The sequence below is a fragment of the Syngnathus acus genome, chromosome 1 (genome assembly GCF_901709675.1).
Source record: "Syngnathus acus chromosome 1, fSynAcu1.2, whole genome shotgun sequence".
NCBI lineage: Eukaryota > Metazoa > Chordata > Actinopteri > Syngnathiformes > Syngnathidae > Syngnathus > Syngnathus acus.
Window position 1 is genome coordinate 6,925,747 of NC_051087.1, and position 26,803 is coordinate 6,952,549.

Below are 26,803 nucleotides of genomic sequence, written 5' to 3' on the forward strand. Positions count from 1 at the left end.
ATCTGAAAGTTAACTCTTGACCTTTCCGAGAAAATCAAATGTCCTTAATTTCTAGGAAGCGATGAATTCATTCAAGCCACATTCATGTGATGAGACATTTGCTTGAAGTGGGGGAAAGTACTCAACCCAACTAGAAATGGCATGTTATGAAAAGGGAGTTGTGTGTCGATTAAGATGTCAAGAGAACTGAAAACAGAATTCCAAAGCAAGGGGAAACAAAGACAGCCTTTTGCCTTGACTTACTAAATGGTGTGGATCTGGGAACCCAACAGCAAAGAATGAGGACGATGTTCTCCATCAGCAAGTTTAAATTGAACCACTGTCTGACTCTAATCAAATCAGGAAATAGGTAAGTTGCAATAACAATGCAGAGGCAGCAGGGGACGCCAAATTCGAATTCCTATAAATGGACTGCGATCCTCAAGACTTTTCATTCATTCATTCAATGAAAAACTAAGTGGGCCTGTTGTGTTTAGAGGAAGAGTGGACAACACCCGAAACACAATATAAGATCCACTAACTATTTGGAAGATATGGTTACATACATTTTAACAGTAAAGCAATGCCCATAAAACAGGTTTTGAATGGGAATTGTTATTCATTTATTCATTCATCTTTCATTTGGGATTTTTGTTGTGTTACATTTACTTAAGTAACTTTCTGGATACATTGTAAATGTCAGTGCAGTTTAAATCCAATATATTTTTTTCCAATTTGACATTTTTTTTTTTTAGAAAACACTTATTTTACACTCTTACATTGAGCTATGGCAGTTTTATTATTTCGCATATACATTACTGGTATTTATTCTTGCTTGTGATCCATTTGTTTTGGTTTGTCAGAGAGACTTCTGCCTGAATCGCTGTCACTTGACTCTTTTTCACCAATTGAGCGTGTCCACTAGCAATGAACCAGGCATTCTCATGACCATGCACAGAATTTTCCACAGCCCCCACACAGAAGCAAAGTTTTTAAAGTGACTGTAATTTATGTGAAGCAAGGCAGAAACAATTCATGCGACCTGCGGTCAAGAGGCAGAACCCCCTGCCCTCACATTCAGTCTGTTTATGTTAGAGACCAGAAAAAAGGTCTACTGTCTGCTTTAAAATATCTGCATTTCAGTCTACAAACTCTAGTCGACTCAATTTAGTCAATTAAGTCAAATCGATCAACAATCCCAACACATTGTAGATTTTTTAATATGATCTCTCCCTCTTGTGTTGTTGCATGAGTTTAAACAAAGAAAATTATTTTAATTCCATTATGTTCTCTCCAAAGAGTTAATTAATTATTGTTTGAGTTAAAATGATAGGGGAATATGCATATTGCTATTTTATATGTCTGTCTGGTTGAAGTCAATGTTCTGATTGAAAAAAATAATACAAATCAAGTTTTTCAGGAATTAGTATTGGAGAGTATTTTTTCCATAGAGTATACTTACCCCTAATTATTTAGAAGACCACGTTTTTTCCTTCCACTTCAGCACTCCTACTTTTAATTCAATTGACGGCAAAAGCGAGTACATGCAGACCTGAGGCCCCCCACATTCGGTTTTCGGCGGTGTAGCCTACTGGCAGCAACTGGAAGAACATTTTGATTAGCGTTTGAAAGCTGTTTTACGAGAGACAATTGCTGCAAAGGCATATAAATATCAATTTAAGTTTCGTTACATGCAAACGCCTCCCAAAGACACACGCACGGTTTGAATTAAGCATCAGTCTTTGGTGCGTTCCCGAACACTGGGAAATTCAAAACTTCAATAAAGACGAGCTTTCATTCACACTGCGGGTAAAATGGTTCTCAAATAAAAGACCTAAATATGCGATGAATAGTATTGCTGTAATTTACATGTAATTTAAAGATTATAAATTGAAGGGGGGAAAAAACTCAACAATATGGGTGTGTCTGGGCTCTCTCGCGTTGGGGCGTTGATATTTCCGATAGCTTCTTAAGGCACCAAAAATAAGTTTGTTGTCTTCCGTGTTTACCTGGGGGAAGTTAGCGAAAAATGGCGTCCGTTGCTTAATATCATAACTTTACTGTGATCTAAATGATGGCTGCAGTTTAAACTGGTGCAAAGAACGAAAGAAATAAGCTGTGGAGCCAGGACAACTCAACTTTAGTTAAATAAAGCGCGCCGAAAGTTTTATTTTTCCACTCGCCACGCACAGCTGTCTTTTTCTCATCTACAATGGGATGTTGCAGCAGCACGGAGGTAGGTTGAGCCAAAATGGAAAGAACTCGACAATCGATCGATAGGCGCAACATCCGAACAGTAGCGCACGCCTGATGTTGTGCGTGTGGAACAATTCACGTCACTTTTCAGACAAAGGCGGCTTGTTTAGCCAGCACAGCCACAACAACGGGATCGCGCAAACCACCATTGGGCTTGACACTGCCCCGCTCACCCAAAACTAAAATAATCGAACGCAAGTTTCTATCTGTTCATGTCTTGGCAGAGTAAACGTGACTGGAGCCCGTTGAAGGATCGCAGTTGTACGGATATCCCATGGCTCATCATCTTCCTGCTCTTCTGCCTTGGAATGGTAAGTGTACCATTGAAAAGTTGCTTGGTAGACATTTTGTTGGAGCTTTGCAATGTTTATATTGCTGTGACCTCACAAAACATGTCATTGCGATCGTCATTAATATTCTTAAACAGACAAGAGGAAACTCAAGACAGCTTAATCATGTAGTAATCCAAAACAGTTTTGCAGTGCAACAGGTGAGTGTCATACACTTTTGCTGTTGCCATTGCCTTTGACGTCTTTATAAGACATGCAGTTGTTTAAGAGCAAAGGTCAAAGGTCAGCATTGTTGCACATGACCAAACCATAGCGTTTGTGGCAAAAAAGTAGCAGCCACAAAACAATTTACTCAAATAAATGAACAACAATAGCTTTGCAATCATCCACGTTCCCCTGCAAGCACACTTAGGACGTTGGAAAAAAATCCCCTTTTATTAACTTTCCATTATTTGTGTCATGCAGCTTTGTATATGTGGCTTCACAATCGCCACGGGAGCTGCCTCGCGACTTATATCGGGATATGACAGCTACGGCAATGTTTGTGGTCACAACAACACCAAGATCCAGGGCATTGAGCTTAGCGGCCGGAACATGCTGGAAAACAAGTGAGTCGCTTGCAGCACACACATCTATCGCTGTACTATATTTTTCAAGCCCATTCTGCACAACATCATTTTTCTGGGCTCCAAAGGTAGCCTTGAAAGTGCTTCGAATAACACCTACAGTCGAAACAGGTTGAACATTATTCATGCTGGTGCTCAACTTCCACTGGGAAGTTCAAATATAGCCACCCCTCCCATTATAGGAAGTAATGGAATGGAATGTTTTTTAAGACAATGACGCTCTTCAACATTCTTAATTGTCATGCTCGTGTAAAAAGAAGTTAGCTGGTGGATATTAAAACTTCAAAGCAACACTGTGTGCTTAGAAAAGCATGAATTCCAACAATGGTCTGGCAAAATATTGAATCATTCCTGATATTAAATCAGCCCTCGGGACATCGTGCTTACTTGTGTGTTCTTGCTTACTACATTCCTCACATATCTGAATGAAAGAGCATATATTGAATGTTTTTTTTGTGCCTTCTGAGAAATTAGGTTGTGGCCTTACACTTAATTTCTGTAAAAGTTCTAGCAGCATTCAGCCTACATGGCCAGTATTACTCAAACAATGGCGCATGCTTTATTGATGCTTGATTTTCCAGCCAGCCTTTTCTGGTACAAAGAGACAACTGTGCAACGGGGCGGCTAATGTCACCGTTTTTTTATTTGCTTCCTTCACTAAAAGTCCAGTCTTGCATTCTAATGGCCTCATGGGCAACTGTGTGTTTATTTGATGTATTCTACAAAACTAAACAAAAACTAGATGAGGTAGCATCTCATTGACATTTGTGTTTGTGTCTGTCAGGTATGTATTCTTTCTGGACCCATGCAACATCGACATCATAAACAGGAAGCTGAAGAGTGTGGCTTTGTGCGTCTCCAAATGTCCTGCCGCTGAACTGAACACCTATAATGATTTAAAGCAGTTTGCGCTCGCTAATGGTGAGAAAAGGATCACAAAAAATTGATGGTGCTTGAATTTCTAATTCAAGTGCAGCCAAAAACGACCGTAATACTGCTGAACTACATTTCTGCTGTCTTCAGGCTTGAAAAATATTTCCATATTTCATTTTGATTGCGTAATTAATCTTTCTCTTCAAAGGATCTGCGCTCTGCACCTATGATATCAGTCCAGCAAGATACACGGGCCACACTGATCGATTTACCAAATGTCCCAAGCTCCCAGTTCCAGCAAGGTAAAGAATGTTTCAAAGTTTTCCTCTCAATCAGCCTGCTTCCACCAATTTTTCAATTGCGCCCTTTCTTTGCCTCAGTAAATCAGTGCCACTGTTCCGTCGATGCATACCAGCGGACATCGGCTGCTATGCGGAATTGGCCCTCTCCTTTTTCACATTCATCAGTGACAACAATGTTTTCCGCCGAGTCGTCGCTGGAGTAATGGCCAGCAAGGACATCATTGTGGGACTTTGTGTGCTGTCCTTAGGTGAAGTCTCATTTGTCTCACAATGCACACCTGACTGAGTACAAACATAATCCGTTCTTCAAAACAACTGTTTGCAAGTTCAGCCATGCCGGTTCACAGTGACCAAGCTTTCCATTATTTGAATTATGCAGAGACCTTTTGTTTTGTTTGATGCAGTTCTTTCCTTGATCATGATGATCGTCATCCGTTACATCTCCAAAGTGCTGATGTGGATTCTCACTATTCTGGTGGTCATTGGAACTATTGGTAACTCATCACATGCTGTCGTGTTGTATTATTAAAAATAAAAAAAGGTGGCTCAAATACAGTGTAATAGAAAAGTGCAACTATTTTCCAGGAGCGACAGGCGTCCTCTGGTGGCTGTATGTGGACCACAGGAACGCCCTTAAGAACAACACCGCCTCTGTCTTTGGCAAAGAAGTGGCGGCCGATAATGTCAAGGCGCTCCTCGTGTATGCCATCTGCGCAACTGTTTTCACGGTATGTCGGAACACATTTGTTGACTTTTTCAAACGCACGAGGTTTCAAAGACTGAACGCCTCAGAACACAAGATGCAAAGTTGTCATGAGATAACATCTAAGGCTTTTGGAATCTACTTTCTGTCCTCCAGGTGGTTCTCCTGCTGATCATGGTCTTCTTGAGGAAGCGCGTGGCCCTCACCATTTCTCTGTTCCACGTGGCTGGAAAAGTGTTCATACACATTCCCCTGCTGGTCCTGCAGCCTTTCTGGACCTTCCTCTGCCTTATGCTCTTCTGGGTCTATTGGCTGGCCGTGTTTCTCCTCCTTGGACTTGCAGGTTGAATGCAATGACCTTTTGGTTTCAGAGCATAAAAGTGCATTTATTTTGCATGTGTTACGGTCCATTTTTTTTCGTTGCTAAATAAGTTGATGGTAAGGTCATTTCCAACTTCCAGGAAGTTTGTTTTGTGACATTTTGTCCTGATCTCATGGCTCAACTTTACTCCCACATCCGGAAACTTGTGCCAGTCTCGTGGTGTGGGAGGACAGAGTCAAAGAGCCGTTTCTCTCCTCGTCTCCCACTTCTCTTTTCGGCGGTGCAGTTGACTCCTAATTATTCTCAGCAAAGTTTAGCTGCTAAGCTGTGCGAGTCAACTCTGTACGACATCATTCATGTGCTTACAGTACTTTCATGGTTAAACCACAGTGAGAATGATAAGGATGAATGTTGTAATCCAACGTGTGCATCATTTCTTGCCTCCGCAGGAAACCCAGTGAAGAACAACTCTACAAATATGGTGGAGTATCCCATGAATGGACCCGCTCAGTACTTAGTCTGGTATCACGCGGTAGGTCTCATTTGGATCAGCGAGTTCATCCTCGCCTTTCAGCAGATGACCATCGCCGGTGCTGTGGTCACCTACTACTTCACGCGGTAAAGACTAGTCAGAGTCTTATTGTAGTGTACACAGTATCATACAAAGTTCTTTGGGGACATTGTGAGATTGCTCATCAAATGTAATTTTGAATTATAGATATTATTCATAAAAAATAATAACGTGAAATCGTGGACTTTTTTAACCATGCGTATTCAATGAATTAAATTTTAATTGGGTATTAATTGAGGTCATTTATTAATTTGTCATTGATTGAGGTGCCCCATCAATATTGTAGATTTCATTTTTTTTTTCCAGTTTTACTTTTATGAAATGTTTTGGTTAATGGATGAATAAGATTCCACTGTAATATTTTTTTACTGGATGCCATCCATATTTTCAAAGTTGCTCTTCTGCAGGAATAAATCTAACATGCCGGCCACTCCCATCCTGTCAGCAACGGTTCGTACCTTCCGTTACCATCTCGGTACTCTGGCCAAAGGCTCCTTCATCATCACTCTAGTCAAGATCCCTCGTCTTATTCTGACGTACATCCACAGTCAACTCAAGGGAAAAGTGAGCCTCCCTGGGAAAGGTTTAACACATTATAAACTCGTGTAGTTACTTTGGTGACGATGACTATATTCTTTCCAGGAAAATGCGTGTGCTCGCTGCATGCTAAAAGCATGCGTGTGCTGCTTATGGTGTTTGGAGAAGTGTCTGGCATACTTGAATCAAGTAAGTGAGATCCAGTTAGGATTTGGGCCGGGTGAGATCATTCTCAGATTTCATGACTTGTGTGGTTGTATAGAATGCTTACACAGCCACAGCCATCAACAGCACCAGTTTCTGCACATCAGCTCGTGATGCCTTTGTCATCCTGGTGGAGAATGCCGTGCGAGTAGCGACCATCAACACCGTGGGCGACTTTGTGCTCTTTTTGGGAAAGGTACTTAAGCCCTCAAATACATTATCTCACCAAAAATATGAACACCCCTCATGTTTTTGTAAATCTTTCACAAAAGTAACAACAACTTGCTGCAATGTAGTAAGATTGTATGAGAGTGTATATTTACGATCCCCTAAAATAACTACACGCAACCATATGCGGCAACAACAGTGCCGCCACCCCGAAGTGAAAATGGGCTTATTTAGCCATTTTTCTTCCCACAGTCATGTGACTCGTAAGTAATAAAATATCTCAGTTATAAGGAATATATATAAAAATGTGAGGCATGTACTCACTTTTGTGAGTTCTCTGCATCCCTTAGGATTGATGTTGTTCCACCCTGACAAATTTTTGCATGATAGGTGCTCATCGTGGCCTGCACGGCATTTGCCGGCGTGCTGGCGTTGAACTACCAGCGCGAGTACACCGTGTGGGTCCTTCCCCTCATCATCGTTTGCGTGTTCGCCTACATGGTGGCCCACTGTTTCCTCTCGGTGTTCGAGAACGTGGTGGACGTCCTCTTCCTCTGCTTTGCCGTCGACAGCAAGTACAACGATGGCAGCGCCGGTCGGGAGTACTTCATGGACAAGACTTTAATGGTACCAGTGCTTACATACTGTGTTGATGGCATACTTTTTTTGTGCAAATCCCCACTATATCATAGAAATCTGCTTTTTTGGGCAGGAATATATTGAGAACAGTAAGAAAAGTGGCCGTTACAAGCCTGAGGACGGAAGTGGACGTGAGATGAAGCCCATGGTGAGTTCAAGTGTTAGCTGTGAAATGGTTGTGTGAGTTTATTCTAATGAATGGACTTTTTTTTTTTACTTTGCAGACATGAGAATGGGTGCTACATAGAAGTAAGAAATGTATTAATAAGGCTGACAGAAGAGTGTTTTTGTTTTGTTTTGTTTTGTTCTTATGACTAAATTTTGGAGCTGTGTTCTAAGTTTTTCAAAATGAGGATGGGTGCTACATAGAAGCAAGAAATGTAGTAATAAGGCTGACAGAAGAGTCTTTGTTTTGTTCTATTTTGTTCTTATGACACTACATTTTGGAGCGGTGTTCTAAGTTTTTCAAAATGCCTTTCTTAAACCCCAAATGCAGTTTTGATTCCGTTTTAAAACTCGCTGACAACCGTTTTAACATGGTTTAACATGTTTGGAAACTAAAAACAGTCGGTGTACTTTTTTCAGCTTTGTAATAACTGTTTGATTGTTTGTTACTTGTTTTTGTATTTCAAATATAAAAAAAAAAGGTATCTTGTGTTGAGCTCTGTAATCTACAACCTTCTTCCTTAAAGTGTGCACCACCATCCCTAAACAGCAGGGAGCAGAAATGCATCGAATTTAAATGAGCAAGGCATACTGTAGTTTATAAGGAAGGAATAAAAAGATACGAAACCGAATGAATTACAGTATTATGGAAAGTTTGTTAGTATTTCAATTGAAAAAAATTAAACCTAGTTTTCAATTTAAAAAGTCAAACTTACTATATGATTTAAGAATTTGTGTGTGTGTGTGTGTGTGTGTATGTATGTATATATATATGTGTGTATATATATATATATATATGTATGTATGTATGTATATCTCTAACGCCTTTTGAGAAAATTGCCACCAAATTGCATCCCCACGATGACACGCAATCTCACTGATGCATACATTACTGCCTGGTGCCCATTTGACTTCCATTGCGGAATCAAGCCACGAAGCCATTAGGTTATTGATGGGAAAGCTCTCTTTGTGTGTTTTGCCTGTCTCCTCCCATAAAAAGCAGGAGTACAGAGGAGCAGCACTTGATGGCCAGTCACAGCTAAGTGATCCCTTTAGTACTCGCGGAGCGCCAGTCGTTCCTGGAAGCCCTTTGTTGAGAGGCTGAAAAAGACAGGAAAACACCTCCTTCTTTCAGACCTGTGCCACAGCCACAGGATGTATGATTACACTTTTTTTTTTCTTTTTCTCAGTACATTGAATTACTTTGACAACATTTTCATAAGTGAGTATTGAGTCGTACAAAAAGTAGAAAAGTGACGCTGTAACTCCTTGTAAGAAAAATACAGATTTTTACTTGCTAATTGGTTTATCTGTTAAATGAATACTGGCTCTGATGGCAGGCACTAACAGTAAGAATGTATTCAAAGTAAACACTCCACTGTGCCACCAGTTTGTAATAATTTTGTGTGTATTGGAAATTATATAGGGATAGAAAAAAATTGCTGTGCCATATCAGCCTAGAATGGACTGGCTATTCGGGTCTTGTCCTGAATTTCCCAATTGCCACCACATCCCTGATAGTGAAGTTTAACAGAATGATAACTATTGTTATTATGACACTATTAGAACTTATTTGGCACCTAGCAGATGTACAATACTGTATTTCATAACAGAGCCCATTATAGAATAGGAGATGGATTTTGTAGTTGCCTTGTGGTATTTCTCTTAACAAGCAGTGTTCATCATGTTTTGTGTTGCGTTGTGTTGTGTTCACAACATAATATATGATGAAATAAGGATTTGACCTGTGGGTGGGGAAAAAAGGCCCACATCAAATGGTAAATAGTTTAAAGCCATTAAACCTATCCCGTCCCACTCACTAATGTGCGTGCTGATTCAGCCACAGAAACATGAGCTTCCTGTGTGTGTGCGCGTGTGTCAGTGTGTATTGACTAACATAGGCACCATTAAAGTGAGCCATCCTGCCTCCTCAGCACCTCGGCTCAAAGCTCAGTCCTTCCTTTTAACAATTGGAATTGCACAATCAAAAGAGCTGTGCAAACATCAATTAGTGAGACTGAGTATGAAACAAATGATAAAATTACATAATGAAATTTGGGTGGCATAATGGCAATTAAAAACAAAGCACCGTATTTTTCCATTGGTGTCTTTTAGGATAGGTCCTTTTGTTTTTTCCCTCTCACAGTCATGGGAACAGGCAGGGAATAATAAATCACGGAAAGCCCAAAAAAGGAATTCATCTCTATTTTGAAAGCATATCAAATTTAAAAATGCCGACTTTGGTTTGCAAGGTGTCTACCTAATGAAATGTTTGTACATATACATTGCATGCACTTCTATGAAAAATAGCACCATACCACCATAACAGTCAATTTAAAAAAATAAAAAATCCCGGTAAAAGAGAACGTGCGTCATAGACCCTTGCTTATCCAAGAAACCTGATTTCCGAACATCAAAAGTGCTTCCTGCAAATTGAGGCACTTCCCATTACAGCTTCAGCATTCTCTCGCCACAGATCATTTTTGTATTGTTGGCCCTTGTCCAACAACTGGGTAGAAGTGAGCCTCTGAGATTGCATCTATGCATATCCACAGGCTGAGCACACAGGGAGCGCACAAGTGCGTGTTAAAATGACCATTTGACATTTACTCAGAAGTGCTTGCCAACGCGCTGGCATGCACACTGGCGTACGTACAAAATTCAAACAATGAAAAACGTCACATATAGACGAGCTTCCGAATAGTGCCTGATTGATCACATGACTACAACACACACAGTATTAAATTAAATTGTCAGTACTTGCCAGAAATTCCTGCTACTCTTTCAGTACCTCTTGCCAGCCTCCCTACGAATTTTCATCCTCACCATCATCATTCATGGTAATGTCATATTTTCTACACTTGACTTTTTTTCATTGGGACCTATGACATTTATTTCTTTTTAAATGTTGTACACTTCGACTGATACCTTTGAATAGTGACATCTAACTGTTGCTATGGACACTCTCTGTGAACCTTTGCCTTAAGATGCAACTTTAAATGTCAGTAAAAGCCAGCGAGACTTTCTTTGTTTTCTCAGGTTCAAATAGAGACTTTAAAAGTGAGCAGCATTGTACCAACCTTTACATTAACATGTAAAGAATGTGATGGTTGATTCTGAACACATCCGCATCCTGATTCGGATGTGCATGTTATTTTTTTACTTACTTTCTCTCATAGGATTTTGCTTTTTTTTTGCAATTAAACTCTAAAAAATACTAAAACTAAAAAAACATTTGACATTTTTTTGGTCTCAATATTTAAATCATAAACACAAAACAATGCCATATATACAGGGGTGTGTAGACTTTTTAAATTCATTGTGTAGCTATATAATCGCTATTATGCACAACTGTTCCGCAATAAAGACTGCAATGCCCCAGTAATGAGATTTTTTCCCATAAAGCTTAGGTACCACTACCAATACAGTATTAACAATAATAAACTAATGCTTGAAAATCTGTACCTCTCATAATAATATTTCTATCATAGGATTTTCCCTCACAAACAAATGTTATGTTGGGAAACACTCTTTCCAGGTCAGTGTACCTGTCTTAACACTGCAATGTTGAGTTTGCTCCCCACTGTATTGAATTCACTGAAGCTCATACCTGCTGTGTGTGTGTGTGTATGCACTGTAGCCTATAGTGTTTGTAAGTCATGAAATAAGTCATGAAATATTAAGCTGTTCTCCTCCTACATAATGCAGTGATGTCGCTAAACACGCACACTCGCTCATACACGTCACCGCGGACAAATAAGCGCTTTGTCACTCCCACCTCTAAAATGGCTTTAAGTTATGCATAAGTGTGCTTAATCCACGCCTTATTTTAATCACTCTGATCCCAGGACAAGATCAGCAGTGTATTTCATCAACTTTGCAGCTCATGCTTTTTTCACTTATAACAAAACTTTCCTTGTTTCCTCACTACTACAGTACATTCAAGATGAAAGTTAGGGAGGAAGTGAAACAATGAGGGGATTGGATTGTGTTTGCAAAGAATGCAGGATGCAAGCAATGGTCAATATAGCTTTTTATTTCAGCAAATCATAGGTACACTGTAAAAAAAAAATGAAAGAAAAGAAAAACAAAAAAATAAATGCATCTGTATGGCCAGAAGCTTTAGACGCTAACCAAGACAGTGTTAAGAATAGCTACAGTGTCTACTCTAAGCCAGTCAAGTTTGCAAGTAGAATTATTTATCAGAATTTCTTGATTTGAAGTGGAATTCCATGTTAAGAGAGCCAAACCAAAAACTATTAGGGTCACAGATGGCACACGTTTAGAAATATCAAGACCTACTTGAAAAATAAACAGTTTAATGATCTAGACCACAATGTGTCCCACTGGGCACCCTACACTTGTTTATGATATTATACCATAAATTTCAAATAAAAATCAATAATAGGTTCTATGAGAAGAAAAAGAATGTCATACTTCTAGAGATACAATTTTTAGCTCATGTCGTCATCTTGAGCGCACATTTAAACGTGGGATGTGGGAGACGATGAATGTTTACATAGAATAAAAACATAATAATTGAGAACAGTGGCGTCATCATATGATATATATATATATATATATAGTATATATATATATATATACAATATATATATATATATATATAATCGCACAATTGTCTAGAACTGCGATTTATCACATTTTGCTATGTCTACTATTTTCTATGAAGCTTGTAACAGATATTCACTTCAATAAAACCTTGGAGTTCAATAAAATCATCCAATAGAAAGACAGTATATTTCTATTCAAAGACTGTTCTAATTGCGTTCTCTGATGCTTGAATACAATTCTTCTGTAAAATACAACTGTTGAACAAAACAGACTCAGATTTACAGGCATTTTCTTCTTATAGACACAATTCTCAAAACTTCTTGCTTACACATTTAGTTCTGCCCATGAGCACCACTTTCCAGCAGAATTGATTTGTGAGGCCCTGTGGCGGTAACTTGACCGGGTATTTTGCTCTGAGATGATACTGCAAAGACACACAACTAATATGGCATTTGAGTTTGACTTTTTAAAATGTGCTTATTACTGTCAATTTCTCCTACAAGTGTCAAGCAAGTTAAACTGGAAAAAAATAAAAACATAGTTTGTCCATCTCTTTGTCAGTGACTCCACGAGGTTTGGCTGCACATGTGAGCAAAGATTCTTATATCTTATAAATTAATCTCCAATCTCTTTTTTTTTTTTTCCATCTTCCCTCGTCAGTGTACTAATGTATAAAATGTTTAAATCCAGCGGAATTAAACATCTTTAGCCCCTAAATAGCTTGTGTGCTTCTCTACATTGTAGCGATCCTACGAAAGAAAGGAGAACAGGAGCTACAGTATGAGAAATGCCAGACAGTAAAGTCCCTCTCACGTAATTTCCCGATCAGATCATCTTAAGCCACGTTCAGTCTATCACCTGTCCATGCTAGAAAAAGGCACACCTTCACCTTTTCATCACCCCGCATGGCTGTGTGGCTCTTTTCCTGTGCAACACATTTCTTCTTTTCGAATTGAATAAGACCCCCAAAAAGAAAAACGCATAACATTTACTGTACAGCAGTTTTTTTTTTTTTCCCTCCTAAACTCAGTAAACATCTTTTATGTGATTTGTTGTTAGCCGTGCTTCAATCTGTACACGCTATTTTGAAGTTGGCCGCTGCAACGTCACGCAGCGTTTGAACATGCTACAACAAATCCTCTGTAATCATCCAACAATGGATTAGAAAAATACATCATCATTTTCACCCTCGACGCCTCTGGCTTTTTTCCCTCCCTCTAAGCACTAATCGGGAGCTGAGCCTTTTGAGATGATTTGTTTTTTTCTGTTTTTTTAAATATAGGTTTCCAACTCCATTTTTTGTCTCAACGCTTACAGCGTGTTTAACCCTGCTCGTTTTTCCACAGTCACAGTTACGAATGGAGATGAAAAGAAACCTCAAGAGCGCAATATTCTCTTATCTACATCATCGACATCCCACCTATACACAGGAACATTAGATAAGGAGCAGGAGAGCGAGGGATAAAGAAGATGAAGAGGGAAATCTCTTAAATAGCGCGCCTCAGGCATCAACACTCTTGAGTGGTGTACAAGGACAGGACACACTAGAGGACACGCGTGTCCAATGAAAGGGGAGCTTTTTGCACATGTGACCACATCCAAAGCACAGGATTGGCTATTTTTGTTGCCAACGGCACCCGAGGCGACAAATGCCATTAGCTAACAGTAGGGCGTAAAATGAAAAGAAAAATGAAACATCTTTTTTTTGCTATATAGGTAAAAACAAAGAATACACAGATTAGTCCTTAGGCTGTTAGTACAATGAAATATCTGCCTGGGGGGGTTGCCTAGAAACGTGCAGTTTGACCAAACAAACAGTTTCTCTTTTTTCTTTTCTTAAAAAAAAAGAATACAATAAAATTACGACAAATATTCATCGTCGTCGTCATCGTCGTCGTCCTCATCATCCATTCCAGCCTGCTCGTTGAGGACAAAGGAATCTTCATCGTCTTCGGTGATCATTGAGTCCCCGCTACCGAGATCTCCAGAAGACTCTAAAATCACACCTAAAAACAGAGAACAATCCAAAATGTCACAAGTGACTAAACGTTTCTGTGCGTGAAAGCAATCTTCCGAAAGTTTGATTTGAAATGAATACAAAACACAGCTAGCGTGACTCCCCGAAGCTCAGCAAACCAGCCAAGAAACGAGCTGGAGCAGAAGTTGCTCCATCATTTATTTAAGCTTTGTTTTCTAGTTAGCGAAGCAAACTAGCTTCTGCCTGCATACAGACAAACTTCATCCAAACATTCACAATAGTCGTGACACTATTAACTAACCGATTAATCGGCTGTCCGACACATTGGTGCTCTCTAAAAAATGTTGATCATTTCCTAAACAGTGGTAGCTTGACTTTTGAGTTAATTTCCAAGTTCCATGAGTGACCTTAGACGCACCTATATACCTCCTAACTTTTGATACAATGCTCGATTTTTATTTTTTTTTATATTCTCAAAGCCACTAAAATTAAATCCCGTGCTACTTATTTCTTATTCTTTCTTAACTAAGCAGAAGTAAGTTTTTCAATTTCCAAACTTTTTTATCCTTGGAGGTGTTTGAATGCACTCCCGTTCTCAGTTCCCTCACATGACTTTACCTACCGCAGTCAGCCGGGCCATGGGTGCGCGAGCCGGCCAGCTCGTTGCCATAGCGATCCACACACCAACACTGACCGCTGCTGCTGTGGCACTGGTGCGAGCGGTAGTATCCGTCCTCGTCGCAGGAGGGCAGATACTGGCCTGTGAGACGAGAGCCAAAACACACAATGATTGGAGGAAGCAGCGTGATTGTCAGCATGGGTGTGTGCGTTAGTTTGTGCTTACCGAGTAGCTTTTTTCCCACTTGCTTCTTGCCGATGGATGACAGCTCAGCTTTACAAGGGGAGTCTGAAAGGCGACGAGGAGGGACTGTGGTTACAAACTGCACACGTCTGCCTTACTAAAAAGGCTCCGTTGGTGTGAACTTTGTGATACTGTTTGTGTTCCTTTATTTTCTACAGCAGTCGAAGTCAGCAAAGTTTTCCAGTGTTGTGCTTCAAATTTGGAAGTGAGTCTATGTGACATGCGAGTGTTTTATTACACCAAAAAAAAAAAAGTTAACCTAATAATCAAACGGAATTACATTCTAACAAGTGATATTTATTACCTGTGTACCTCTGGAAACAGGTACACCACTCAGAGCTGGAAATAACTTTATCAGAGCGTGTATCGCAAGACTTGAAGAAGACGTCGGAGCAAGGCTCATTCCTGTCCACGTAGAGGCTCTTGATCTCTGATTGGTCCAGTTGGAGGTCAAAGTTTGTGTCGAGGCGAGAGAACATCCATCCGAGAGGATCTTTGCATACAGGTAATGCCCCAACCTCAAATTCTGGGAGTGACAAATAATCTGATATTATGTACAGTATTTAATTCAAACAATTAATTAAGAGGATACACGTAAATGTTGCCACTCACTGTTCTTCTGGATCTTTCTGTTCTGGTTGCCATTGTCATGTAGCACTCTAAACCAGTCTCTCAGTCGACCCACCGCCTCTTTGAGTTCAGACTCGCTGCACACTGAGAGAGAACAACAGTAATGATTAATGATGCTGCTTTATTGCCTCGCTCCTTCCTTTTGGTGGCTAAGAGGCGACGGAATCACTTCAGGTGATCAATGAGCTTGAAAAAGGGGCCAGGATATCATTTGCCTGTTCATCCTGATCATGCACCACAGTATCCATCTTTTTAGAGCCTGTACGTGTGTGGGTGGGTCTCACCTTTCCGCTCTGTGGAGCTCTCTTCAGGCTGAGTGGGGCAAGGACACATGCCAGGGCACTTGATAGTCATCTTCTTGCCAGTGATGCATGCCTGGTAGTCTAACTTGCACTAATGCAATGAAACAGTAGAAGGAGAAAACTGTGAGTCACATTATGAGGAAAGTAATGTGAATCCCCTGTTTCTTCTTAGTTTATATGTACAAGGGGTGGGGATCGCCGAAAAGTCCCGATACAATATTATTGCAATATTTTGCCAATTATGACAACATACTGATGGTGCAGAAATTCTGCAATGCAATCACGATATCTATGTAATTGAAGAAGGAACAGTAGCCTACTGTCTCAAAGTCTTGGGCACCACTGTCTTGCTGTAATAAACTTGACTTCTATAATTCATTGAGCTGGTTGAACTTTGAGCCAGGGAAGAAACATTTGTGGAAGGTCACAAGTTTGTTTGTTAGCTTTGCCACAAAAGGTGAAAAGAAATTTCTCTACCCCTTCATTCAAATCCTCAACAGCACCATTCCTAGTAATGAATGAGTAATTTATTTACTAATTTTGCACAACTACTGTCATAACATCTGCACTTGGTTGTTGAAGGAACAAAACAATGATCAACTCCACTTTTGTGGGTGTTGTGACAAATAAAACGAGGACAAATAAAACTGAGTGGCAAGTCGCGCAGCACTAAGGCGTAAAAAAACAACAACCTAATTCTGTTGGTTGGAGTCTAAAAGGGAAAAATGATTTGACCTGCAGTCAAACAACGTACAAACACTTTCGCACAAAACCCTTCTGGCAGCATCATTCTGCTCAATTGAACACCGGCAATGAAACAGGAGTTGAGAACATACAGTCCCAGCAATACGAATATTAGAAACAGAATGCCGAATCGATTAATTAGTCATTAGTCCCCGTAGGCAAAATGAAGTCATCCAAAGTTACAATATAGAGATTTTGTTACACCGCTGAGTGCACTCGATGGTACCTTGGTGGAGTAGGTGTGACCATCGGTTCCACAAACAGGGGAAGGGTGGATCACGGGGCAAGGTTTGCACTTGGAACCAGGACTCTGGTACACACTGGCATCTTTAAAGCTGGAGAAGATCAACACGGTGATAAGGAAGGTCAAATTGAAGATTTGTGTGTGTGTGTGGTTATATTCTCATTTGGTATCTATGTATTGCGATGAATGAGAATGAGAAATGAGGTCAGCATGGCGTTGCTGTCCTCAGTCTTGTCTGCAGTGTCCCCACCAAACACACACAACAAACTCATCATATTCAAGGCCCATTCACATAACTTGGCAGACTTTTGCATCAGTACTGTGGTAATTGGACTCAACAGCCGCCGTCACGAGGGAGCCGAGCAACCAGTAGAGGAGTCGCAAACATCGGAAAAGCGCTCTGGTCTAAGCGCTTTCCTGCCACTTAAATAAGTGAAGAGACAACACAGCAGGCTGCTATGGAGCCATGGCAAGTAATAAAAAGTTGATTTGCTGCTGATGCGCCAACATTCATCTTTCATTTGCAGCTTTGTCATATGGAAACATCTGACTGCAATTAACATGACCAGTGAGTGTGTGTGTGTGTGTGTGTGTGTGTGTGTGTGTGTGTGTGTGTGTGTGTGTGTGTGTGTGTGTGTGTTGTTGATTACCTAGCCCTCCTCTGGCTGACACAAGTGGCTGTTTTGTAGTCCTCAGCCACACACACCTTGTGGCGGCCACATTTGATCTTCAGACACGGGTCTTTGGCGGGATCAAGGCCTACAAACACAAAAAGAACTCTTTTAAGTGTGTATATTTTGAATTTGCTCGGTCCTCTTTCCAAGAGAGGCTTCTAGAAACAATAAACACACGGAAGCAAGGAGAGAATAATCTCCTAGGATTAAATGTTCGTTTTGTTCTTTCCCAGATGCGTCAGCAATTCTTTAGACAAAGCATGTACTTTCATTTTGATCCTTCCGAGCCGCATGGATATGTGTGAGACATCTGTTTGCGCACGGTAATTCGAGCCACTAATGTCTCTCCCACGCCAAACCTAAATCCGTAATACCGTAAGTATCCTTAACGCTAAAAACAGACGGAACTCGTTATAGATGCCACGCCTGACCTCACATCAGTGCGGAGACTCGTTCAACTGATCTGGTAGCAGCCGACGGTGACGTCGAGCTTTTAAGATCGCAGATCTGCATTTGGTACGTACTCCACATGTAGAGAGAGGATCTGAGGCCCCGAACTGATCTGAGAACAGTTTGTGAGCGACCTCTCCGCTAAAGAACCTTAGGGTAATCCCTGAGCAGCTTTGCTAGATTACACAGCCTCCATCCTCCAACGCACTCTCTAATACTATTGTTTCCCTGTCATGTCCAGTGTGGACATGATGTGTTCGAGGTTACACTTGTGACTTTTACGCGCTGGTGTCCTAGTGGGCTTGGGATGCAAGTATGCATTTATCACCCTCTTTACTACAATGGCGAATCAAGGTGAATGGAGGGATAAAAATGATGTTGCCGCTGTCATTTACTTTTATTCGATGATTAGTCGGCTGAGGATAAAAGGGGAGATAGCCCATCGTGTGTCAGATGACAAACGGCCACGACGACGAACGGTACATTTCAATTTGAGAGCAAATGAAGTGCATGTGACTGAGCAAGCAGCATCTCTTCATTGCCATTAAGTCTTTCTATCCAGGCATGTTGGCTGGCTTCATTAGATAAGCAAGCCAACACAACTGAGGAGGAGAAATTAGACTTTCATTCCTTTTTTCGGCTTCCTTTAATCCTGCCAGCAGACACAAAATACCACAATAGGTTTTGCTACATGTTCAGAATAATGAAAAATAACACTGTATTGTATAAATAATACACAATTAAACAATAACAGAGAATTAAAAAAGGGTTATTTAAACTGAAATTACTGTATGGTGGGACAAAGCGAAAGTCCTGACAAGCGTTGTTTCATTGAAGGGGCGGGGCCTAGTGAGTGACAACAGAAACTTGGCAGGCTCTGGGAATGAGTTTTGGCCTTCAGTCGCACCTTGCAAATGTTCACTCTCCTTTTTTTTACTTGAGTGGTGGCCCGCAAAAAAAAAAAGAAAATGTGGAGTATAATGTCGCAGGGTTCATCGTTAATGAATATTCACTAAGATATCATGTTTGCCCCTGAATTTCAGTCTTTTTATTGCTCATTTTTTAACCAACTACTTTCAGGTAGTGTGATGTCACAAGAGTGACTCAACAGTACAGTCACAAGAAATGAACCTCCAGGCTGAATAAAATACAGATAGAAATGCCTTACTATCCCTAAGTGGTCCATCAGAGAAAGTTTTCTGTGCGGGGGTGACGTGCTAAAGCCTCATGTTGTCGACAGCCTTATTTTCCTTGCCATAAAATGTTTATTAAAACTAGGCAACCAAACTGGCATGTACTGGCAATTCTTTTTATTGAAGAGAGGGAAATTCTATTGAAAATTTGGAGGTGGGAAAAAAGCTAGGATTTAATTTTAGGGTAATTTTGCCCAACCCTAGTAACAATTATACCCTACAAATGTGTGTGTGTATACATGGAACTGTGAAAAAAAAATCATTGTGGGTATTCCATTGATACTGACCTTGATCAAAGGGCTTGGAGGGCGTCCATGTTCCCGGCTCCTGAAACAAGGTAACATGAACAATAAGGACACCGCTTAAAATAGACTTCTTAGACACACGTATATAAACATGAGCAATTCAATGCAGATGAAAGGATCTATACGAACCTCTACTTCCTTTAGGGAAGGCATGATAGAAAAAGAGCAAAAGGAAATCATTTTGTTAGTGGTTTCTTTATCAGAGAAATGGATGAGAGTGTCGGTGAGCATCAATCACCAACGCTCAGGGCACGCGTGTGTTCAGCAAAGATAATGCTCTGACGTGAGCGTAGCGCGGAGAATCTCATCAAACTGAACAGCTAAAAAAAAAAAAAAGCAAACATTGGATAACATGACTAACAATAGCTTATAGAAAACACTATAAACGATAGGGTTAGTTGTGTATGTTTTTTGTGAGACCATTTCAAACCTTTTGCAGCGTGTCAAATACAAGAACATGTTTTTAAATCGTAGGCCACATAAGCACTGACTAACAAAGATCAGCGTGTTCCCACAACGTGACTAACTGTGTGACCTAAACGTAATGTGATTAATCAGCAGGAGCTGCCTGATGAAACGTTTCCTGAAAACAAATGTTTTGGTCACATTAAATGTATATTATTAGATAGCACGGATTGCAAATGCGCAAACTACTTTTCTGTGACTTTATTTCAGGCCATGCAAATCAAAGTGAAAAGGAAAGGTTAAACAGCATTCCCCCTCTTCTGAAGATGCAAAGCTCTTAAAGGAAAAACAACCCAGGTAAGGAAATTATTTTCAGGTGTTTGTATTAATTAGAATTTTTTTCGGTATTTCGGTTTTGGCCTCGCCTCAGGTTCCTCATTTTGAGTTTCGGCCATGAATTTTCATTTCGGGGCATTATAATGTATCATTCAGTATGTTTATCTCTTCACTGGATTAAGAAAGAATTGTTTTATTCAAAACTACTTACCCAACCACTAACTCAAAAAAAAATATTGCATATTAGCATAAAAATACTTTGCAAGTGGTCTGTCTATACATAAATGAATACGTATGTGTGCTGGTGTGTTGTTTTCTTTCTTTCCAAAGGATGACATTTTAATGTCAAGTATTCCTCCTCTTTCCCTCATGCCCCCCTTCTGTGATGTCAAGAGGGGGCAAGTCTTTCTTTTTTTTTTTGTTCTTATTACTGCCTCCTTGTACTTTATTGCTGATGCAATTGTGCCACACTTTTCATCTTTTCCCTCCCTCTACAAGGTCATCATATTACATTACAAAGAGATGAATTCAAGTCAGGAGGTACTGTAATATGCATAGATGAGGAAAACATTGCATAATGGAGGCCAGGACCTTCGTCAGAACAGCAAAACAACCAAAAAATGCTCTTTCTTGGTCTGATTCATTCTTTGTTCAAGAAACAAACAACATACAGAATCATCATCAAAACAGTTGTTGTGCAGACAGACAGATGAGTGGATAAATGTGCCTCACAGTACTCATGCAATCACCTGTTTACTTTTGCCAAAACAGAGAAAAGCCAAAGTCAGCTATGGCTGATCTAATTGCTTCCTGAGTGTCTAAATATAGAACATATTCACTTTATTGCTCCATCTCCTTTCAACCTCTGTCACCCTCTCTCTCCACCTCTCTCTCTCTCTCTCTCTCTCTCGTACTCAACAGTCTTCTCTCATCATTTGCACATACGCACACAAACCAAATACTGTGACTCTCAAGACCTATTAGCGCTTCTCATCTATTTTGCACTTGTGATAAAAACGACAGCTCGAGAAAAATGTTACATTTACTAACCGCTTCTATCACCTTTGTTTCCATCTACTGTATTCAGAATAGATCCCCCCCCACTCCTTCCATCCATTGCTAATTATGCCCTAATGGCTTCCTCCTCTCTATTTTCCATTTTAATGTTCAACAAGAGAAATGCTCAGGTTTTCCCTGTACTCGGCCCGTCTGGTTCAAGCACGCACTCACTGACGCACGCACAGATCAACAATGAGGTGCTCTCAAGTGGAAAAAGGCCTCGAGGTCGCTACCTTCGTTGCATCGTTCCCAATCCACAAACTAAAGGAGATTTTGTGCTCCAATGCAAATTAAGCTTTTATTACTCTTTAACTTTCTCAGTTTGCTGAAAAGTAATAAATCAATACGGTGATTGAGGGCGGGTTGCCAGCACTGTGCAATGATCAAATATTTGCACCTTCTAAACCAGCAGAAATTTCTGCTCAAGGAACATGTCTTGTTGTAAGTAGTGGTTTGCTTTCTGTACTAGAAATCTACTACCAGAAATGAAGAGACCGCTTTTAAAGATGTGCTCTATGAGCAAACAAGCAATAATGTGTCCGACAAGACGTGTCACGCTCTATATCAGACCTCATTTTTGGGGCTTTCCCAACCTTCCACAGCAGCTAATCACTGAACTCGATTCTACAAAGTCTAAAAATTGAGATGCGGCTCAGAGAGCCCCAGGCGCTCTCCCAACAGGAGTTCCATTAAATCAGTGGCCAAGATCCTATCTTGTGCACTTAGCAGGAGGCCCACTTATGGTTGTAAAGATAAAGGTCAGACGGTATATGCTTGAAATAACATTTAAATCAAGTAAAGCCTATTATAGAATATGTGCAAATACAGTAAGAATAAAATGTGCTTGAGAAACTCTTTTCGATTGACTGCAAGTGTTGTTTTGTCCTGTTTGAAATGAATCCAAATAGCAAAATGAGAAAAATTGCATTAAATATGACTTATTAGCATGGTAACATTTGACTTTTGTGTCTGTTGCTAGGAAACATCTGTGATTCTGTCCATTGATTTATGTGAACAGGAAGTTCCCGGAGCGTTGCAAGCCGTCACGTGACTACTGAAAATACAATTCAAAGAAATCTTTAAGTGCAAGCAGATGGAATCTTCCTGCGGTCTTCAAATACGAGACCATGTGACTGATGTCATACACAATCACAATTCCTCTTTGTTTTTTGGCTTTCAACGCACATTTCCACTTGAATTGTTTTATGTGTGATACACAAAGTAGAAAACAATTTTAAGAAAACAAGAACTGTCTTGTAAAATTAGTGATGCGGTCTTAAAGGAATCTAAGCCTCTGCTTTAATTTCTCTCCTTGATACGAAATATCTCACGAGGGGAGATTCTGAGAAAAATGCAACTTCATTTGTGCAGCATGAAAGGCCAAGACCCGCCCATTAAATGTGATGGGAGTGAAAAGTGTGCTATTTTCATTGCATTGTTTTTAACCACATGCATGTACACAATATTTTCAGCAAGTACGAGCAAGTCCGAATCATTGCTGCTTGTTGAAGCCAGAAACATGCATTCCAACTAAAATGCATAACATTCTATTTTCACTGGATGCATTATATAAAATTGGGTACACTGCAGTCTCAAATACACATACTGAATCTTTGTTTCTTATCTAAGCCAGCAACTTGTGGTGAAACATAAATAAATAAAATGTTTCTCCACAAGATAGCAGAAGGTAGTTACACTGTGTATCAACTTATTTTTGTTTCCTGGTGTGCTGTGAATGTTTGTTATTTATAATTTAGAACACATTATGTACTTGGTTTAGTCAAGTTTAGATAACACGTAAATCTGTACACCTTTAATAGCCTAAACCTACCCAACAGACTACCAAATTTTAGTTTTGCACTTTTTCCATGGCATAATTATACCCAGTACAGTATAAAATTGTTGTTAATAGATACGTGTACTATACGGAAATATGTGTACTAGTCTTAGTTAATTGCGCCACAGCGCCATTAAATAACAGCAGCCAATTCTGGAACTGACAGACTGATAACAAAGGAGCGTTTTGGGTGGACTAGACACTATTTTATTTGGGTTAAATCCTTTAAATTGAGGTTCCGCCGAGTAGGAATATTTGCCATGGCTGAAAGAAATCTTAGTTATTTCTTGGAGCCTACTGCTTCAATCTACCATACGGCAACCACAATAACAAGCAACGTATTGTTAAATGAATGTCAAGCAATGGATAGCATTGTTTGTAAAAGCAACATTTTGTAAGAATACAGCTTTAAATGATGCTCTTGTAGGCATACCTGTGTTTCTGCACATAAAAAGATGCTGGTGTTTAAATGAGTCATGTAAGGGATTTTTTTTTTCATCGCTTAATGTACATGCTCGCCTTGAAAAAGATGATGAAGCCAGCACAGAATCTGCTCGGAGGCCACTCTGCAGCCGAGCTCATGATGATGAGAGGCTGGATGCTTTCGCTACGACAATGAGCAGCAGCACTAAGTGGCCTTAGGCATGTCTGGGTAATGGTGGCTGACAGCACCTTACTTTAAGCCTGTTATTTGAACCAAGAACACCATGGACAAAACACACTCACTACTTGAGAGAGGGTGAAGAGGGAAACCACTAGAGGCTAGATAATATTGTTTTAAATAGACTTCCGGAACTTTAGTCGCAGTGTGTCATTTGGCCATTTTGTGACATAAACGACACAAGCGCGCAAAGATCAGGTAACAATCAAGCCTAATACCTGCACGCATTTAAGAAGGAAATGCAAGTATGTGTTGTGTCAAAGCAAATCTTTGCCAAGCGGGGGTTCATTTGCATTGTATGCATAGTATAGCCAACCGGGAGCGCGTGACTGAGACACGCTCACGTACACGCACCAAAGACGGGCCCGTCAGGCGCAAAGAGAAACGCGTATCCACACAAACACGATGGGGGGGGGATAGGGCTAGCTGGTGGCGAACCGTGACTTACATCTCTGAATTTATCCCATCTTCCAGTGAGCCACTTATCGTCCAAAAAATTGCCACTGTCAGAACGAGACGAGACGCGTCCGAGGGTGACGGCGCACACGCACAGCAAGGCGACGCTCAGCATCTGCGGACACAAACAAACCAACACAACGACGTCAGGTCCGTCTTGCAAGGCAAAAACGAACACAAGGGGAAATAACGTCGATGCAGTGTAGTCATGTGTTGCTTTTGCCTCCGTGCCTACCTTGTCGCATCCGCTCGTCTAAACTATATGTGCTCTCTGCTGCTCGCCGTCACCACTTGATATCAGCTCGCTCTCCCCCTCTCTCTCTCTACACATGCAGTGTGCGCAGCGTGTCGTGCACGCGCAGGACACAGTGCGTGCGCGCGCGCTGACATTCTCCTTTCTCCTCCTCTAGAGGAGGCTGTCGTGGAATTACGTTGGCCTGATCGCTTAGAAAATAAAGCGTTTGTCTCGAAATATAGCGCAACTAAAATAAACATCCATTTTCTGTAGCTCATATATAGGCTAGGGTGGCTGAATTTGTGCGAGAGGAGGGGTCACCCTGGAATGACCGCCAGTTAATCACAAGGCAATTATTGAGCGGACAAACAACCAGTCAAAGTCACATTCGGATCTAAGGCAGAAATCTTCAATTAACCAATCGTAACGTATGTTTTGAGCAGTAATGGTCATCATACCTTGAATTGTGCGCCGTGCAAACAACCAAAGACTTGTACGTGCTCTTATTGCTGCAAAAGTGTAATTGCACATCCACTAGAGTAGGTGGCAGTGGTGCTCTTCTTGTCACACTGCACAGGGAGTATTAACAACGTTAGTTACTAAATAGAATTAAATATTGTCTGTTTTGTATCATGTTAAGGATACAATGTTATTCAGAGGAGCACATTTTATAAACAAATGATGCTGTTGTTTATATGCATCCACTGCACAGAGGATCCGATTCAGTGTTTTTGCTGTTCTGCTCCACTGACCTATGCCATCAAGATTTTTGATTCCACCCTGGGAGAGAAATGCTAATATGACTTTACTCCAAGTCTTTACTGTACTGTCAATTTTAATGACTTTTCTGATATTATGACTTTTTATTTCATTTTCTGCTTTTAAAAACAAAAGAAAAACAAGACTGCTAGACTTATTATCGTTCACATATCATTAGACAAAACACTTGGTTGAGTATTTAATATTTTATTGTATTCATTATTGTTAATCATAATCAGGTCTTTATACACAAAAATGTAAGTCTGTGTTGGTGTCCTTTATTTATCCCCTGTTTCTGCTCAGAGCCATTAACACTCTAGCTTGGTAGTAGTGACTCATGAGGGTTTTAGGCACATTCCTGGCAAGGGATGGCTCAGTACTGTAAACTGATGCTCGGAGATGATATTGTCCGATTGAAAAAAAAACGCACCTTGGTGACCCACTCAGAGTGATTTGTGGAGGAGAGTGGCGCAATGCTATGTTTCTGTGTTTATGCTTGGAAGTGAAACAGGTAGTAGACAGCAGATTTGTTACCTTGATATTTATTATAGTTGCTTTAGCAGAGTTAGGAGGGCTGACAAAAACATTTTTATAAAAGTACTTGCAGGATACCAAAGCTCTAGTGTACAGTAGACACACCATGACTGAGTGGGAATCAATCCCAAGCTACTCGCACACAGGGAAAATTGTATCAAAAGATAACAAATATTTTCTACAAATGTTCATAAGCATACTAAAGAACATTAGTTTAATTATTGCCTTGTATCTTCTCTGAAAAATGGTTCCCATACCTTTCTTACACTGTTGACACAAAGGTGGGAATACAGTATTTTTCAATTTTTTTTTTATTCATATAGGAATAATGAGCAGCTACCTAATACTTACCAATATTTTTTATTCAACATATGGTTTGTCCTGTGTGCCTTGTGGTGGGGATGCCAGCAGGAAGCACTCTCACTGGTGATGACTCGCTTGTGGACACAGTTAATGCCTGACATTTTAAGGGTACTTATCAAAGCACTCATTGAAGTGCTCAGTTGATTTAGTTTTGTGTATTTGAAAGGAATTCAGTCCAGCAAGACAGCTATCGGCGTGAAGAAAAAACAACAGAAACGGTATGAGTTAAGGGAGGAATTGCTATTATGTAGGTGGTCAGAGGGGTCAAAATGTCAGTACGCACAGTTGCTGTATAGAGACCATCCAAGGCTGCAGCTTCAAAAAGTCATATTCACAAAAGGCAGTGGAAAAAGATGAGCGTGCGTGTGGGCATATGGGAACAAGAGATGAAGGTCAAATTAGTATTATGAAGCATGCATCACGAAATCATGAGAGCTCCTCCGGTCGGGTGGACCACTAAACTGCTGAAAGATTTCTTCACACAGGTTATAAAAAAAAAAAAGCTTTGAGGTGGGGTCGTAGTTCAATCCGACAGGAAATCTGTTCTCAGGAAACTCAAGAAGCTAACG

General features: G+C 40.3%; 2 protein-coding genes across 4 annotated transcripts; one reads left to right on the forward strand and one right to left on the reverse strand.

Moving 5' to 3' along the window:
• The first annotated feature begins 1,951 nt into the window (after positions 1-1,951).
• Positions 1,952-8,131, forward strand: LOC119126073 (choline transporter-like protein 1). 2 transcript variants are annotated; one of them, XM_037257112.1, is made up of 17 exons: positions 1,952-2,215; positions 2,460-2,546; positions 2,991-3,133; positions 3,936-4,072; positions 4,233-4,326; positions 4,405-4,574; positions 4,731-4,820; positions 4,912-5,054; positions 5,186-5,372; positions 5,801-5,969; positions 6,330-6,486; positions 6,565-6,648; positions 6,722-6,859; positions 7,222-7,458; positions 7,544-7,618; positions 7,695-7,739; positions 7,862-8,131. In XM_037257112.1, exons 1-16 carry the CDS (start codon positions 2,192-2,194, stop codon positions 7,698-7,700), a joined length of 1,941 nt encoding a protein of 646 aa, XP_037113007.1. In that variant the 5' UTR covers positions 1,952-2,191; the 3' UTR covers positions 7,701-7,739; positions 7,862-8,131. The 2 variants fall into 2 exon arrangements, with proteins under 2 accessions (XP_037113007.1, XP_037112999.1); XM_037257104.1 differs by having other exon boundaries at positions 1,953-2,215; positions 7,695-8,131.
• Positions 8,132-11,651: 3,520 nt separating this feature from the next.
• spock3 (SPARC (osteonectin), cwcv and kazal like domains proteoglycan 3) lies at positions 11,652-24,712 on the reverse strand. Of its 2 annotated transcripts, XM_037252056.1 has the most exons (12): positions 24,579-24,712; positions 24,336-24,458; positions 19,719-19,727; positions 19,572-19,611; positions 17,618-17,726; positions 16,950-17,058; positions 15,962-16,070; positions 15,660-15,761; positions 15,352-15,573; positions 15,030-15,092; positions 14,808-14,945; positions 11,652-14,213 (listed from the first exon to the last, which is right to left on the reverse strand). In XM_037252056.1, exons 2-12 carry the CDS (start codon positions 24,456-24,458, stop codon positions 14,068-14,070), a joined length of 1,170 nt encoding a protein of 389 aa, XP_037107951.1. In that variant the 5' UTR covers positions 24,579-24,712; the 3' UTR covers positions 11,652-14,067. The 2 variants fall into 2 exon arrangements, with proteins under 2 accessions (XP_037107951.1, XP_037107961.1); XM_037252066.1 differs by lacking the exon at positions 19,719-19,727.
• Between the last annotated feature and the right edge of the window lie 2,091 nt (positions 24,713-26,803).